Source organism: Nicotiana tomentosiformis, chromosome 1 (assembly GCF_000390325.3).
Source record: "Nicotiana tomentosiformis chromosome 1, ASM39032v3, whole genome shotgun sequence".
In the NCBI taxonomy this organism is placed as follows: Eukaryota; Viridiplantae; Streptophyta; class Magnoliopsida; order Solanales; family Solanaceae; genus Nicotiana; species Nicotiana tomentosiformis.
Genome location: NC_090812.1, coordinates 45,076,704 through 45,095,029, shown reverse-complemented (window position 1 = coordinate 45,095,029; position 18,326 = coordinate 45,076,704). Strand labels below are relative to the sequence as shown.

The following is an 18,326-nucleotide window of genomic DNA, read 5'->3' as shown; positions in this document are numbered from 1 at the left end:
AAATACCCTTCTCTTATTCTCTCACAGATGGTGAGAACACGCTCTATTGAGGTTCCAGACCAGGGAAGAGCTACTTCCCTAGTTGCTAGAGGTCGAGGCAGAGGCCGAGGGAGGGCTCCAGCCCGTGGTAAAGGGCGAGGACGTCCCAAGACTGTTCCAGTTATACCGCCAGTGGGTTTAGCAGAGAATTCCATTGCTGAGGAACAGGGTAAGGTGCCTGTGGCAGAGCCAGATCTGGTGGATTTCACATCTGCACTGGGATTTCAGGATGTCATGGGTCGTATGATGCGGTTCATGGATAATATGACTCATGCCGGTTTATTTTCGGCAGACCCAGCCATATCTCAGGCGGGCGGGGGAGCACAGACCCCTACCGCACAGGCTCATGGACATGCAGTTGTTGTATATCAGACCCAGGGTGCACTACCCGTGGGTGGAGTCCAGCCAATGGCAACAACTACACCTGAGCCCAGGCCAGTTGCAGCCGCTGATCCTCAGAAACTATTGGACAGATGGACTAGACTACATCCTCCTATCTTTGGGGGTGAGCGACATGAGGATCCCCAAGATATCATTGATTGGTGCAAGGATAGACTGTACAACATGAGGATATTGGAGTCTCAGGGGGTAGACTTTAGCTACTTTTCAGCTAGAGGGCAGAGCGCGTAGTTGGTGGCAGTCTTATGTTCTTGGCAGACCAGCAGATTCTCCTCCCATAACTTGGGACAAGTTCATCCGTATCTTATGGACAGGTATATTCCACCCTCTCAGAGGGAAGAGTTGAGGTTTCAGTTTGAGCAGCTCCAGCAGGGTCAGATGTTAGTGACCGATTATGGGGCGAGGTTTTCTAAGTTATCTCGCCATGCACTTATGATACTCCCTACTGAGGCAGAGAGAATGCAGAGGTTTGTTGTTGGTTTACATACCGGCATTCAGGACACTATGGCTCGAGAGGTTGAGATGGGAACTTCTTATGAGATAGTCGTGGAGATAGCCCGCATGATTGAGGGTCTACATCAGCGTAGCCGAGAGCAGGTTACTAGAGATAAGCGGTTTAGGTATTCTGGAGAGTTTAGAGGTGCTCCGTCTGGGGGCAGAGGTCAGTTCGTAAGAGGGCAGTCCATCAGCCCCCCATATCCAGCACCACCGCCTCCTCGAGGTGCTCCAGTGTGACCCTATCTCAGTGCTATACCAGAGAGTTCTTATTGGCCACCAGCTATTCAGGGTCCTCCCAGTGGGTATTCAGTTCCCCAGGGCCAGACTCTTAGTCAACATCCCATTGCACCGGAGAGTTGTTATGAGTGCGGGGATCCTAGTCACATACGAAGATTTTGCCCCAGGATTCGGGGTAAGCTAGTGCAACAGGGTCAACAGCTTATGATTTATGGACCAGTTGTTTCACCAGTTGTCCGACCACCAAGAGGCGGAGGACAGGTGGGTAGGGGTCATCCTAGAGGTGGAGGTCAGCCAGGCGGAGGCTAGCCAGTTGGCGCTCCAGCTCGGTTCTATGCTTTTCTGGCCAAACCAGATGCAGAGGCCTCAAATGCCGTGATTACATGTATTATTTCTGTTTGCTGCAAATATGCCTCAGTATTATTTGATCCAGGATTTACGTATTCATATGTGTCATCTCTATTTGCTCCATTCCTGGGTGTTTCTTGTGAGTCCTTGAGTACTCATGTTTATGTGTCCACTCATGTGGGCGATTCTGTTATTTTGAACTGGATCTACCGGTCCTGTATTATTACATTTTGTGGTTATAAAACTAGAGCAGATATTTTACTGCTTGAGATGACTGACTTTGAAATTATTCTGGGCATGGACTGGTTATCTCCATATCATGCTATTCTAGATTATCATGCCAAGACAGTTACCTTGCCTATTCCAGCATTGCCTACGCTGGAGTGGAAGGGTTCGTCTGTTAGTTCATTTAATCGAGTTATTTCTTTTATAAAGGCTCAACACATGGTTGAGAAGGGTTGTTTGGATTATCTGGCCTATGTTTGGGATACTACTACAGAGACTCCGGCTATTGATTCAGTGCCTGTAGTTCGGGAGTTCTCCGATGTATTTCCTTCAGATCTTCCAGGTATGCCACCTAATCGTGATATTGATTTCTGTATTGACTTGGCTCCAGATACCCAGCCTAAATCTATCCCACCATATCGCATGGCTTCGAAAGAATTGAAAGAATTGAAAGAACAACTTGAGGAGTTACTAGCCAAAGGGTTCGTCAGACCGAGTGTATCGCCTTGGGGTGCACCGGTATTATTTGTGAAGAATAAGGATGGAACAATGCGGATGTGTATTGATTATCGTCAATATAACAAAGTCACTATTAAGAACAAGTACCCGTTGCCGCATATTGATGATCTATTTGACCAGTTGCAGGGTGCTAGGGTGTTCTCTAAGATCGACTTGAGGTCGGGGTACCATCAGTTGAAGATTCGGGACTCGGATGTTCCAAAGACTGCTTTCCAAACTAGATATGGTTATTATGAGTTTCTGGTGATGTCCTTCGGTTTAACTAATGTCCCGACAACGTTTATGGATTTGATGAACATGGTATTCAGGCTATATATTAATTCGTTTGTCATTGTCTTCATTGATGACATCTTGATCTACTCGCGCAGTAAGGAGGAACACGAGCAACATATGAGAGTAGTGCTTCAGATGTTGCCGGAACAAAAGCTATATGCTAAGCTCTCCAAATGTGAGTTTTGGCTAGAGTTTGTAGTATTTTTGGGGCATATTGTATCGGGCGAAGGTATTAAGGTTGATCCCAAAAAGATTGAGGCAATTCAGAATTGGCATCGTCCCACTTCGGCGACTGAGATCAGGAGTTTTCTGGGTTTAGCAGGTTATTATCGTCGGTTCGTGGAAGATTTTTCATCTATTGCAGCATCTTTAACCAAATTAACCCAGAAGGGTGCTCCATTCTGATGGTCTGATGATTGTGAGGTGGGCTTTCAGAAGCTCAAGACAGCATTGACCACAACACCAGTGTTATTGTTGCCTTCCGGTTCTGGGATGTATACAGTATATTATGACGCTTCACGTGTTGGCTTGGGTTGTGCATTGATGAAGGAAGGGCGAGTTATTGCATATGCTTCACGTCAGCTGAAGCCCCACGAGAAGAATTATCCAGTATATGATTTGGAGTTAGTTGTGATTGTTCACGCTCTAAAGATTTGGAGGCATTATCTTTATGGGGTGTCTTGTGAAGTTTACACTGATCGTCGCAGTTTGCAGCATTTGTTCAAGCAGAGGGACCTAAATCTGAGACAACGCAGATGGCTTGAGTTACTAAAAGATTATGATATTACTATCATGTATCATCCGGGAAAAGCAAATGTGGTTGCAGACGCCTTGAGTAGAAAGGTGGAGAGTATGGGTAGTTTGGCTTTCATTTCAGAAGAGGAGAGGGCATTAGCTTTGGATATTCAGTCCTTGGCCAATAGACTTGTGTGGCTGGATATTTCAGAGCCCAGCCAAGTTCTTGCATGTGTTGTAGCTCAGTCTTTACTATTTGAACAGATCAAGGCTCGCCAGTATGATGATCCACACTTAATGGTTCTTCAAGAAACGGTACTACGGGGTAGTACCAAGGAAGTTACTATAAGAGCGGATGGTGTTCAGCGACTCCAGGCTCGTCTATGTGTTCCTAATGTGGATGGACTGAGGAAAAATATCCTAGAGGAGGCACACAGTTCTTGGTATTCTATTCATCCAGGTACTACGAAGATGTATCGTGACCTGAGGCAGCATTATTGGTGGCGACGAATGAAAAAGGACATTGTTGAGCATGTAGCTAGGTGTCTAATTTGTGAGCAAGTTAAATATGAGCACCAGAGGCTAGGTGGCCTACTTCAGCAGATGACTATACCGAAGTGGAAATGGAAACGTATTACTATGGACTTTGTGGTTGGGTTGTCACGGACCTTGCGGAAGTTTGATGCAGTTTGGGTCATTCTCGACAGGTTGACCAAGTCGGCACACTTTATTACTGTTATGACTATGTATACTTTAGAGAGGTTGACCCAGATATATATTCAGGAGATAGTTCGGTTGCATGATGTGCCAATTTTCATCATATCAGATAGAGGTCCTCAGTTTACTTCACATTTCTGGAGAGCAGTACAGAGTGAGTTGGGGACCCGTGTAGAGCTCAGCACAGTCTTTCATCCGCAGACCGACGGGCAGTCAGAGTGGACAATTCAGATTTTGGAGGATATGCTCAGGGCATGTGTGATTGACTTTGGAGGTCAGTGGGATCGTTTCTTGCCTTTGGCCGAGTTTGCTTATAATAACAGTTACCAATCCAACATCGAAATGGCTCCATTTGAGGCTTTATATGGTCGGCGATGTCGTTTGCCCATTGGATGGTTTGAGCCCGGTGAGTCTAAGTTATATGGTACTGATTTAGTGAAGGATGCCTTGGAAAAGGTAAAGTTGATTCAGGAGCGACTTCGTACAACACAGTCCAGACAGAAGAGTTACGCGGATCAGAAAGTACGTGATTTATCTTTTATGATGGGTGAAAAAGTTCTTTTGAAGGTTTCGCCGATGAAGGGAATCATGAGATTCGGGAAAAAGGGCAAGTTGAGCCCAAGGTTTATAGGCCCATTTGAGGTGTTGAGACGAGTTGGGGAGGTTGCATATAAGCTTGCATTGCCTCCCAATCTATCAGGAGTTCATCCAGTTTTTCATGTATCTATGCTCCGGAAGTATCATGCCGACCTATCACATGTGTTAGACTTCAGCACAGTTCAACTAGATAATAGCTTGTGTTATGAAGATGAGCCAGTTGACATTGTTGATAGACATGTTCGCCAGTTGAGGTCCAAGAGAATTTCTGCAGTAAAAGTCCAGTGGAGGGGGCAACCAATCGAGGAAGCGACTTGGGAGGACGAGGAAAACATATGGAGCAGATATCCACACTTATTCGGCACTCCAGGTACAATTCTAAACCCGTTCGAGGACGAATGTTTGTTTAAGAGGTGGAGAATGTAATGACCCAACCGGTCATTTTGACTTTTAGAACCCCGTTCCCTAAAATAAAAACTTCTCCTATGTGTTTTTAATTATTTATGACTTGCGGTGATGGTTGGTTCGGATTTGGAAGTGTTTGGGCTGAAATCGGAACACTTGGTTCCTTAAGTTGGCTTTAAAAGGCAAAGTTTGACTTCGGTCAACATTTTGAGAAAATGACCCCGGAATAGAATTTTGACGATTCCAACAGTTTCGTATGGTGATTTTAGACTTAGGAGCGTGTTTAGAATTTTATTTGGAAGTCCGTAGTTAAATTAGGCTTGAAATGGCTACAACAAGAATTTAAGTTTCGAAGTTTGACCGGGGAGTTGACTTTTTGATATCAGAGTCGAAATCCAGTTCTGAAAATTTTCATAGCTGCGTCATGTCAATTATGACTTGTTTGCAAAATTTGAGATCAATCGGACTTGATTTGATAGGTTTCGACATCGAAGATAGAATTAGGTAATTTTAAGTTTCATTAAGTTTGAATTGGAGCATAATTCGTGGTTTTAGCGTCGTTTTATGTGATTTGAGGTTTCAAATAAATAATTTTTTAGGACTTGTTGGTATATTTGGTTGAGGTCCCGAGAGCCTCGGGTGAGTTTCGGATGGTTAACGGATCAAAATTTGAACTTAAAAAGCTGCTGCAATTTTTCCTTATGCTGGATATTCTGGGTTGTGATCGAGCCCAAGATTGAGCCCAAATATCGAGCCTAGGGTCAAAGCCAGGGACGAGGCTCAGGATCAGAGGCATGATTGAAGGCCCAGCTCGAGGGCCATGATCGAAGGCAAGGCTCGAGGGCCATGGTCGAGACCCAAGGCTCGATGCTATAACCGAGGCCCAGCTCGAGGGCCATGATCGAGGCCATGACCGAGGCCCAGGCTCGATGCCATGACCGAGGCCAAGGCTCGATGCTATAACCGAGGCCTAGCTCGAGGGCCATGATCGAGGCCACGATCGAGGCCCATGCTCGAGGGCCATGATCGAAGCCACGATCGAGGCCCAATTCCGAAGGCTGCCTTGGCAAATTTATAAAAGAGGGCATTCGTCTCATTTGCCATTTTTGACGAACTTGAGCTTGAGCAGAGGCGACTTTTGAAAGATTTTCAAGGAAAGACATTGGGGTAAGTGATTCCAACTCAGATTTGGTCTATATACACAAATATATCGTTGTTTTCACCATTTAATTAGTGTTTTGAGATTGAAATTTGTGAAATTTTTTGAAATCTCATAGAAACGAATTTTTGAGATTTCGGTATCGATTCGGAGTCGGATTTGAGTGAAACTGGTATGGTTGGACTCGTAATTGAATGGGTTATCGGATTTCGTAACTTTTGCCGGATTCTGAGACGTGGGCCCCACGGACAAAGTTTTAATTAATTTCAGGATTTTTATTGAAAATATAGTATTTTCTTATAGAATTGATTCATATAAATTCTAGTGATTGTATCGAATTTTTTTTGGTTAGATTCGAGCCAATTAAAGTTGGATAATCGAGGAAACGGTCTACTAGTGGATTAAATTGGAGTAAGACGAGGTAAGTCTCTTGTCTAATCTTGTGATAGGAAAATTACCCCATAGGTAATAAAGTAATAATTGTTGCTAATTGTGGGGGCTACGTATGCACGAGGTGACGAGAGTCAGTGCGTAGCTACTATTAATGCTAAAGTCGGGGTAGTTTAGGACTCAAAGCATGAATTACTTGTGTGTGTGTGTATATATATATATATATATATATATATATATATATATATATATATATATATATTGTGAATTGTTAGATAAAGATATTAAAGGATGAAAATCTCATATGCTTGATTTTGTTGTTTAAATTAATTAATTGTTAAGAAAAATTATTCTTCCTCCCAAATTTATCTTATGATAAATATACTCTCTTTTCGGAGGTACATAAGAAAATGTCCTCCTTTCTTGTGGAGCAAGCCGAACGCCTCGGCAGGATAGATGCATCTATGGATCGTGCCGCACGTCCCTCGGCAGTGTACACGACAATCTGGATTGGGCAGAACGACCTCGGCAGAAATCGTGCTTAATAATAATAATTACACGATACTTTGATAGTTTATTGCAGCTTGTGAAGGTAATTGATAAATTGGAAATCTTTAGAATTTAATAAATTATTATCCCTGCTTGTTAAGGGATTATTGTTATTCCTGTAAATGAAACTAATTGATAAATTAAAAAATTATTGGGAATTGAAGGAATTTAATTAATATATTAAGAATTTTTGAAATTGAAGGAATTTAATTATTTCTGCTGGTTAAACAAATTATTGTTATATTCTGTGAATCATTCTAATTTAGATATTCTAGTTTTATTTCAATTATTATTATTGACCCATAGTGAGTGTCAAAGTCGGCCATCTCGTCTCTACCACTTCGAGATTAGGCTTGATACTTACTGGGTACACGTTGTTTACGTACTCATACTACACTTGCTGCACTTTTTGTGCAGGACCTGAGGCAAGTACTAGTGGGGGACCTATCGTCTTACATCCACGTTATCCAGAGGCATAGTGGTGAGCTGCCTTTCTGAGTCGTTCTGCAGCTACCAGTGTTTCTTCTTATATTTACATTCAGTCTATTTTATTTCAGACAGTATTTTGAGTTTTGTATAATCTAATAGATGCTCATACACTTGTGACACCAGGTCTTGGCACACACATTGGTTGAATTAAGAGTTGCTTATTTTTCTTGGTTATTTTAAATTTATAAATTGGTTTGCCTAGCTGTAGTGTTGGGCGCCATCACGATCTATAGGTGAAATTGGGTCTTGACAGGCTTATTCTCAAAAACACTCATGATAACCGGGATAACACAAGGTCGTAATGTGCTGGCTAATAAAGCTCATGTCAACACCTTGATTATTATGTGTAAGCAGTGATATTTTATTTCCCTAAAGCGGTCATAGTTCAAGTCTGAGACCACTACTGACTCTGGAGTAAAGGTTATTGTTTTACTAAGTGGAGGTTCAATGAAGAGCACACCTTCATTATGCATACTAGTCTCCCTTCAAGTTATAACTCTCTTATTTTAATATTAAAATGAGTGGGAGAATGTTGGTATTTTGTGCATTTTAGTATTAAAACTATAATATTAAAATGCATTATTTCTTGTAATATAGTGGTTATAAATTGGCAAGAAGTGGTCATTACTTTGGTGTAACTCATGAAACTACTAATGCCATGATCTACCACTAATTACCCACTAAATATTAAAATTTTTAACCACCAACCATGTTCTATAATTTTATTATCCCACTACCTAATTATTTATTTCATGAAAGAGATTCTACACTTATAAATAGTGGCGTTTCTTACTTGTGTTTGGTATGAAAAAAATATGGCAGTATGTATGAAAAAAGTAAACTCGGCGTAGTGAAAAAGAGAGTTAAGAAAAGGAGAAAATCTAAGAGCTTGTCTGGCCAAGCTTCTCGGAGACAAAAAAGTATTTTTTGAAAAATTTAAGGTGTTTGGCCAAAATAAAAAAGTATTTTTGGCCAACAACAGAAGTAGTTTTTCTGCTTTTGGGAAGAAGTAAAAAATTAATTTATTCAAGACAAAACTATCCTCACCATAAATATATATTTTTCAAATTATCCTTTACATTTTCTTTCCTTATATATATATATATACACGTGTATAACTTTTCTACCATCAGATGCATGAATCATGTAAACTTTTCAAATTCGTTTTTCGTCTTTTTATTTATTTTTGCTTCTTTCGGTTGGATAGTTCTTTTTTTTTTTCCTTCTAATTTCTACCATTATTTTAAAAATTAAAGATATCAAATACATGAATCATCTTGTAACTTTTCAAATTCTTTTTTGACTTTTCTTGTTTTTGATGTTTTCTTTGACTAATCTTATTTTTTTTATTTTTCTAAATTAATAGATCTCCTAGAATTCTCCCCGTCTTTGATGTACAATTGAAAGAATATTTGGAGTCTGGAAAAATAGGTTTTCTATTTTGCCTCAATGCCATCTTTCAAGTTTGACACTCAGATTCATCTTGTTACAACTACCATGGCTATACACGATTTCATCCGACGACATTCTTCTACTGATAAGGAATTCAACTATTATATTAATGAAGACATTACTGCAGAGATTGAGGAAGGAGATGGGCCTTTTGGTATTCCTTTAGAAATGCAAGACAAGTCTTCTACTATTATGGAGGTGTTGCGTGATAGAATTAGAGATGAAATTGTTGAGAAATATTATCATATGTGAGTGACTTTGCTTATTATTTCATGGTTGATTATCAATATATAATAATTTATGGAATAAACTTTAAGTCACACTGAATGACGTATTTTGATTATTCGAATCATCGTGTAAATAACAAGTAATTATACTAGATAATATTATTATTTTGGTATAACTATATATGTTAAAATGATTTAAATATTTAGTATGTATGTTTACTTTATGTTTATATTTTAATTAAATAAAATAAAATAATAATAACAGTCTCTTATAATAAATATTTAAATTTATTTATTTTTAAAATAATTATAAAACCTTGGTACTATTCTTTTTGGTAATTTGACACACAAAAGTATTTTTTTATAAAGATTGGTCAAATACAATTTGTTTATCAAATATTGCAAAAAGTACTTAAATGAATTGGCCAAACACAAATTATTATTTTTTTCAAAATACTTTTGAAAAAAGTACTTTTTTGAAAAAAGTACTTTTCAAAATAAGCACTTTTTGGCAGCTTGGCCAAACGGGCTCTAAGTCTCCAACTTATTCTGTATAAAAGAGAATATTATTTCTGTTGGGGGAAGATGTTCATTTTGGTGGAGCTTTGGACTCAACAACTTGTCCAAAGTTTATTCGGAGTCATATGACGTTGTCGGACTGTTGTATCCTGGGGGACAAGTCAAGAGTATTACTGCTGAACCGATGAAGTGCTACCGCAGTGGGCTTGAATCTCCTTAAAGAGAGCGAGATATCTGCGTATATCTGTGCCTACAACCTGAAGAATATTTATTTATTTTCTTTATCTTATTTTTTAACTGTAATTTTTATTTTCACCAACAATTGGTAATCTCATAAACATGATAATTCATTTGTTATTACAGATTAAAATATACCAATAGTATTAAAAATATTTTAGATTATCAATATAAATAACTTACACCTATATTATAGGTTAACTCTCAGTTTGTGAGTACATGGATTATTAATAATAGTGATAATGGTACTAATCAATTAACAGTATAATACTATATTACGACCTAACAAGTCCTTATAATAGTGATAATGGTACTAATCAATTAACAGTATAATACTATATTACGACCTAACAAGTCCTTAATAATGTGTCCCATAGTGGCGGATGCACAGACAGCACAGTAATATGTATACTTAATGTCTTTTTTAAACCATACACTAACAAAACAAAAAAGGAGTGATTACAATGGTACTTCACACTTGAGAAAACACCTGCACACAATTAGAGAGCTGCCTTTCCAGTTTCTTGGCAACTTATTATTTGTATGTGTGTCACTCTCTTCAATCAAATGGAGCAGCTTCCAGCTCACCCGATGACAAATGAAAAGCTTAATTTACTACAAGTTGGAAGGGGGTGGGTGAAGATGGTGACAGATGTTAGTTCGCTCGTAATAGAACGACTGGACTTGAAGCTCTAATATGTACAACGAAAACAATTTGATATTGCCTGTCATAAAAAGACCAACTTTTACTCTAAAAACAATCTTATAACACGATAATTGAGAGACAAAAACAAGCTTATGAAAAGAAAAAGATTGGTTTGTAACTTTGTATTCCTCTCAAGGGTGATTTAGTTGACTCATCAATGTAACATTAGTGGAGATTCTGAGAATAATCGCACACTTAAAGAAGAGTTCAATTGGGAATTTGGGGTCTTAGTTCCGGGGAAGCATATTCCCAATTGATACTATCGTTTCTCGACTTTCAACTGTTATGTGGAGTTTGCCTCTCATAAAGTCATACGAAGAAAATAGAAACTTGTGAGTAGAATTTTTCAAAACGTTAAGATTAAGATGTCATGGACTGTGATTAGTTGGCTGGTCTCAAAGTCTTGCAGGGGATACGTCAATTTTTTTTTTGGCGGAGCTACCTAACTTCCGACTAGGCATGGATTAGTATTTCCCCATTATTACTACTTTAATTAAAGAGAGAAGTGATTGCTGACCAACAAGTTAATACAACTTTATTCCTTTATGACTTATTTTAAACATACTTTAAATTGAGTCCATGGAAAACCAGAAAAGAGGGGTTAAGTGTGTTAATACACCTTTAGTCCTTTATGCCTCACTTAAAAACATACTTTAAATTGAGTCCATGGAAAATCAGAAACGAGAGAGAGTCTACGTTGAACGCACTAACGGAATAATATATATCGATAGTTAAGTATAATTTATTTACTGCAACAACTCAGTTATCATATTATTTTATGTTATTTTGGTATCCGGGCGAACTTGCACAGACCTCGACTATTTCAACAAATATCCGCTATCTCCCACTAGCTCAAGTACCATATTTACCATGTTTTGCAGGTTATCAATCCACACTTGCTATAAAAGTTGCCTGCAATTGGTTTTTAACTTATCTTTATAGTGTAAATTTTTTTTTGTTTATTAGTTATGATCAAAATATTTACACAATAAAATCATTTATAAGCTTATCAATCGTACTTGTGGTGTGCTGATAAAGCATTTAGTTTGTAGTGAACCAACAACATTGATCTAATTTATACTGTACCAATTCAACCAGGAGCTGAAATGGCTATTGTTTCAAAATGAAGAGTCGAAATTGGCCTAGAAATCCTTTCTCTTTCATGTTGACATCAATGCAAATCCTTTTCATCATCATGTACTTCAAATTCAGATTACAACAAGAAATACAGATGAAGTAAACTGACAAAAAAAAACCAGGAGACTAGAAAGGCGTAGAAATCCCATGCTCTCCATAATGAGGAGAAAAGCTACAATGATACAGTTCTCTAACCTGGGAAAATCAAGTACTACTATGTAATGGACAAAATCAAAAGCAATCATTAAATCCTAAAAGCTTGAGCATATGCCAGAGTACAGATTCAGAGGTCTAACCAATTGCATTGGCTTCAGAATGCTTTTTCCTTTTACTTCAGAATGAATATAAGCATCAATCGAAAAGCCAGTGCTTCTTGTACAATTGTAACAGATAATTCCTAATTATTGGCAGGTGTACCTGTGGAAGCTGATCAGATTGAAATTAAACAGCCTTGACAGCACATCCAAGCAACTACAATACCCAGTAAAGCCCCAGCGAAAACCTGGGATGGGGTGTGGCCGAGAAGTTCTTTTAGCTTTCTTTGACTGATGGGATGCCCTTGGAATAAGTCCTCAACGATCAGATTGAGAACCTGAGATGACAGAATAAGATTTGATTAATCACAAAGCTAAGCATGCCCCATCAGACATAAATGCAAGTTTCCACACCAATGGTCCAGTGGTCATGCAAAGGAGTTACCAATTACCTAAAAGAGATTCCTTTACAGTTATTTGAAAGGGGTGTGAGTACTTTTTTTGTGATAGTTAGAACAAGAGATAAGGAAATCTACAGAGCATCTACAACAAAAAGATAACTTATCCACATGACTTTAGCACTGGGGATGTACTTTCTTCATTTTCAAAGAAGAACAGGTTCTCCAGCAGAAAGAGCATGGAGTGAAAAAACGAGGATTATGGGAAGAAGGAATCTGATGCTAAGAGAAAGTCACATTCACCTAAAACTAGGATAAACCTGCAGCAGTTGAATGTCACCAAGGATGAGACTCCTCGGAGTTTCACTTGGTATTATTCTCTTCTAAAGGGTTCTTTACTCTGGTCATAAAAAGGTCCGTTGACCAATTGCTCAGTTGAAGTGCCAAATCTTAAAATATTTAGCATTCTAGTGAAGCAAACCTTTCTACAGCTAGCCTTACACGACGCATATTTTCCTGATTCCCATTGTAATAACATTATGGAGGAACCTCATGGGACATGCGAGTAATTTATAAGTAGAATCAACTTTATATCTACTCCTGAGACAAATAAAAGCCCGGTGCACTAAGCTCTCGTTATGCGCGGGGTCCGGGGAAGGGCCGGACCACAAGGGTCTATTGTATGCAGCCTTACCCTGCATTTCTGCAAGAAGCTGTTTCCACGGCTCGAACACGTGACCTCCTGGTCACATGGCAACAATTTTACCAGTTACGCCAAGGCTCCCATTCTGAGACAAACAAAAGCAATGAAAGATTTTTCATAGACTTGTGGTTCAACTTGGGTGTTTTTGTACAGTTGACAGGGTCAACCCAAGACATCAACTGTATAAGCTTGAGACCAGATAGAGAACGGATTACTTCACAGCCAGATAGCATAAATGATGATGATCCTAACATCAGAGTTAGATGTTCAGTACGCTATCGCTAATTTCTAATAAATCAAAGCAGATTGAGCAAAAGTGGGCCATTATGGAAGTCCAACAGCTTGAATTTATTTAGAATAGCTACTGATATCAAGTCATGTGGTCAGGGGATTCCCAACTAAGAGTACAGGATCAGAATCAGCAGCTTCTGACATATGGAAGGTATTAATAAGCCATTTTGGGATTCAAGAGAATAAACATGTGTTGGTTTCCAATTCGCCAACCTTTTCTGCTCTATGTTTTTTAATTCATGCCTAGGCAATAAATGACCGAAGGGCCACATATGATATTTTCTATATATATTCTTAACTATAAGCAAACACTGACTCCTAGCATGGTCATCCAGTAGAGTTATTATCACGACCTAGTCACTTTACAACCTAAATGATTCAGGAACCAGAAACCTCTTTCATGTTTTTCATTCTACTAGCCTAAAATAAAGAAACCCTGCATCAATTCACTACTACAATTAAAATGATTGTAGGGCTTGTAAGTCGAACCACATTATCTCCATTGTTTTCCAAATCTTTCTTGATAAGGATTACACCTTTACATTCTTGCTATCCTGTACCAGCCAACCATATCACGCAATTAAAATACTCACAAGACCTTAAAATACCAAAAGGAAACCACTTTGAAGGTGTGCAGAGTATATGAATAAATCAATGAATTAAGAATTAACTAGGTTCAATATCAAATCAGTTGGAAGGCACATAGAGCATATTCCCACAAATTACAAACAGAAGAATGAGCCAATTGCCTAGTATGAACAAACATAAAGATTAACCACAGCTTGCAAAAAGAATACAGAAAACAATATGAGAAGTAGTTAATTACCTCTGCTTGCATCCCAGCATGCCGTCTCACACCAATAGCATCATACATCACAATTAAACTAAACCCCAAACAAACGGGAAATAATGAGTCAGCAACACCATGACAAATAGCAACTGAGGTTGTCAATGCCGTACACAAAGCTGTATGGGAAGAAGGCATTCCTCCAGATGCAAACATAATCCTAAAGTCCCATTTTCTCTCCACATAGAAATTCAAAAAGACTTTCATCGACTGTGCCACCAACCAAGCTATAAACCCCGAAACAAACGTTGGGTTAGCAGCTAATGTAGCTACAAATGGACTTATTTTCACCTTTGCTGTTGAAGTTATACTCAAAAGAGCCATTCCAAAGCTTCCATTTTGCAACAGATTTCCGCTAAGCTTCTCTGGAACATTCTCAGGGCCACTACCGCCTTTAAAAAAAGATTTGTTCTTTGAGGCCTTTGCTGCAAAGTCTTTGACTTTCTTGAAAATCGGGAGAAGAAGTGAAAAGGGTTTTAAGTATGAGCTCTGATTTTGCCATTGTGAATTGGGGTTTGGGGGGTTTAAGGATGAAACAGTAACTGGAGATGCTTTCAATTTCTTGGGTTTTTTGAATCTGAAAAAACAGAAAGAGGAAAGATTGAAAGAAGTGATGTTAGAGTTAGGAAGGTTAAGAGGGAGGGCTCTGTACGCGGAGTTTATTACGAGAGAATCCATGAAAAAGTGCCGAATAATCGGAGTTCAGGCAGCATCGAAACAGAGGATGAGAGGAGAAAAGGGTGGTGACAGTTTCGAAAGGCTTTGTAAAGTGCTTTTTGTGGAGAATTGAGAAACATAGATTGGTCGAATTTAGAGCCTTCACTGCCTCTTCAGTCGAGTGATGGCACGTGAGGTGGTGAATGCACTACTTGCTTACTGCCAAATTTCGCGATTTTGGAGATTATCCATTTCTCAAGAATATGCTTATGCCTCCTTGGGACATTGGTGGTATCTTTATTTTCTCAAATATGATTTTCTTTCCTATATATGCTTTATTTCTGCTATACTCTTTCCGTATATAGTCATGCAATACCTTTAAAACAATACATATACATACTAAAGCCTCACATTGTTTGAAAATAATATATCAATTTAGGACATTGCTCGTATAAAATCCTACAATGTTCGAAATCGAGTAATAATGGGTCTACTACTCTACCGTTCTCCATTTAAATATCAGGCTTAGTTTACATGGCTAAGAGGGCATGAACCTGTTACTTAAGTCACAAGTCCCTTAACATTTATCACTTGAACTAAGACGTAGTTATACATTAAAAGAATTCACTTTACTATGATTAATTAATATATATTCTCACTATCATTAAATCACATTACAACTAAAAATTGATATAATTTTACTTAAATATATGATGCTGATAGTGATAGGTATTTACGGTTATAGTAGCACAGATACTTTTGTATATGGCAACCAATTGCATCATTGTTAGTGGACAACTCTTTGCAAACAAAAAACGGGTACCTGGCTGCTTATTCTTTCCTGTTTTGCGACAAATGTCATTTAAGTTGCATCGCATCAAAGATTTTCGTTTGATTAAGTATTTTTTTTTTTATCTATGCTCATTCTAATAAATCGAGCCACACTTGAAGTGAATTTCTTCTATAGTGGTCTGAATCCATCCTAGTTGTCAAAATTGACATTTTTGATTTGCTAAACTTGATCGACGCATCATTTGTGTTTATGCAAGACTATGTTATTGCAAAAAATTAATACCATATATGAATCCATTAACGTGTTGATTGGAATGGTAAACTGTAATGTCATGGATTAAATTTTTGAACTAGTAAAAATCATTTGTCAAAAAATAAAAGTTGACTTACTATATGTGATTTAATAAGTTGTTTTTCTCTAATAAATCTTGTGCGAAATATGCTACTTTTTGCAGCCTATAAAACATGTGCTTCTTAACTCGAACAAATTTCTCTCTCGAGACTACAACATTAGAATCTATTTCTTGGCTAGTAAGCAAATTAATAATACTATTTTGAGTTATAATATCAAGAGATTTTTACATATTTTTATACTTATAAAGTAGAGGGACCGAGAGAGAGCCTAAACGTAGCTCAAGTGTTATTTTTATCCAAAATGCTCCCTAATAGAATAGCATTACATACCAAGTTACTAGTACTATATATTACACGCCAAAGTATGTTTTAAATATAGTTCTTTGGATGTCTGCCCGAATTACTTTAACGGCAAGCATAGGAGGAACTACCAAAAAGTGTGTCATGTCAAACAATTTTCTTTTTGCACCTTCATTTGCAAGGAGATTCGCTACTTGGTTCTGCTTTCGGTAACTATGCTTAATAACTAGGTTCCCGGCTGCTCAAGCAGCACCCTATATTCAGAAATAATGATTGGTTCATAACGAAGGTTCTCATTTTTAACCATTTGTATTACCTCTATTTAGTCAACGGTGACTTCCAATACTAGTTTTAGTTCCTGCATGAGAGTTAGAATATCCGACCTTTAATGTGATAAGTGATCAAACATACTTCACATCCAGAATGATTTATCTTTTTCCTTTAAAAACTAAAAGTTTTCTTAGTGATTTGCATTTATTACGCAAGAAAGATCTTCTAATTAAATTATACTATACTTTAAGTTAAGTGCATCCAGCATGCACCAACAGTTTTTGCTTTCAAAAGCAAGTATTCTTCCTTCTTCCGGGATGCACCAGCACTTTGTGCTTTCAAAAGTAAGTTTATATTGTTCATTATTTGCATACTTTTATGTATAAGCAACCAACTTTAATATTCTGTGTTGAGGCGGATCTAGGATTTCAACAAGATGGGTGCATGTCACGACCCAGCCTAGGGCCGCGACGGATAACCGACAATAAATGTCGATCATCACTAAATTTGCTGATAATCTACTAATCATGAATATAAACGGATAAACGGAACAAGCATAAGAATATCTGATAAGAACTGTACAATCTGGAAAGCTGGCAAGGCTAACACAAGCTGACATATAAAAATATACTAAATGCAAATGTGCATATCTACAGGCCTCTAGGAGTACTGAACTGAAAAAGTATTGGACGGAACAGGGCCCTATCATATCCAAACTAGTTGATTGTACACATACCAAAAGATAAGTAACTGCGGGAGTAAGCTAAGTAACTCCAATAACTGGTGGATGGCCTACTGATGTGGCTCAAACGCTGATCTATCTGTACCTGCGCAGCATGAAATGCGGTGCCCCAGAAGGGACATGAGTACGATATGTATAAAGTATGTAGGGTGGAAAGCATATTTAAAGCATACTAAAGTATGACTGTAAAATGAAAATCTGAATATAAGTTGAAAGCTAAACAAGAGTCTGAACTAGCAACTGATCTGGAACTGAATCGAAGTTTAAGCTGAAACTGTGCTGAAACTGAACAACTATCTAAACTAGTATATGTCTGGTGTTATAGGCTATATCCCCCCAATCATGTAACTGTAAAACTGAACAAGCCTTATGTATAGTCATGCAATGCAAATTGTAGCTATATACGCGTATATAACATGACTGACTGGTGTTATGGTTTATATACCCCCAACATGTAAATATATAATCAACATGACCGGCTGCTATTATGAGCTATCTCCCCTAGCATATAATCAATAGGCCTCACTGGCGTTATGGGCTATCTCCCCCCCAACATATATTCAATAGGCCTCGTTGGTGTTATGGGCTACATCCCCTAGCATAATCAATGTAAGCATGTATGAGGCATAACATATGTGGAAACATCATATATGGACTCAAGAGATCATAAATGATACAATAAACGGAATCACAAACGTAATTTGACGCTGCTCGTCCATAAGTTGGACGGAAGAGTCTATCCCCATTTTAGGTAGAAACTAAGTACGTACATGAGATACTAAGGTTAATTAACTCATTAGGATCCCTCTATAATCAATTTAGAACCAAGAAACTCAAGATTTTTTCAACTCTTCGAATTTT

The 18,326-nt window shown here is 38.1% G+C and overlaps 2 protein-coding genes across 2 annotated transcripts; one reads left to right on the top strand and one right to left on the bottom strand.

Annotated features, from left to right (window-relative positions):
* The first annotated feature begins 447 nt into the window (after window positions 1–447).
* Window positions 448–1,173, top strand: LOC138906364 (uncharacterized). Its single transcript, XM_070194949.1, has 2 exons — window positions 448–665; window positions 753–1,173. The coding sequence occupies exons 1-2, from the start codon at window positions 448–450 to the stop codon at window positions 1,171–1,173; spliced, it is 639 nt and encodes a 212-aa protein (XP_070051050.1).
* Window positions 1,174–11,857: 10,684 nt separating this feature from the next.
* Window positions 11,858–15,147, bottom strand: LOC104101689 (uncharacterized). The gene is made up of 2 exons (XM_009609181.4): window positions 14,330–15,147; window positions 11,858–12,449 (listed from the first exon to the last, which is right to left on the bottom strand). Exons 1-2 carry the CDS (start codon window positions 15,026–15,028, stop codon window positions 12,288–12,290), a joined length of 861 nt encoding a protein of 286 aa, XP_009607476.1. The 5' UTR covers window positions 15,029–15,147; the 3' UTR covers window positions 11,858–12,287.
* Between the last annotated feature and the right edge of the window lie 3,179 nt (window positions 15,148–18,326).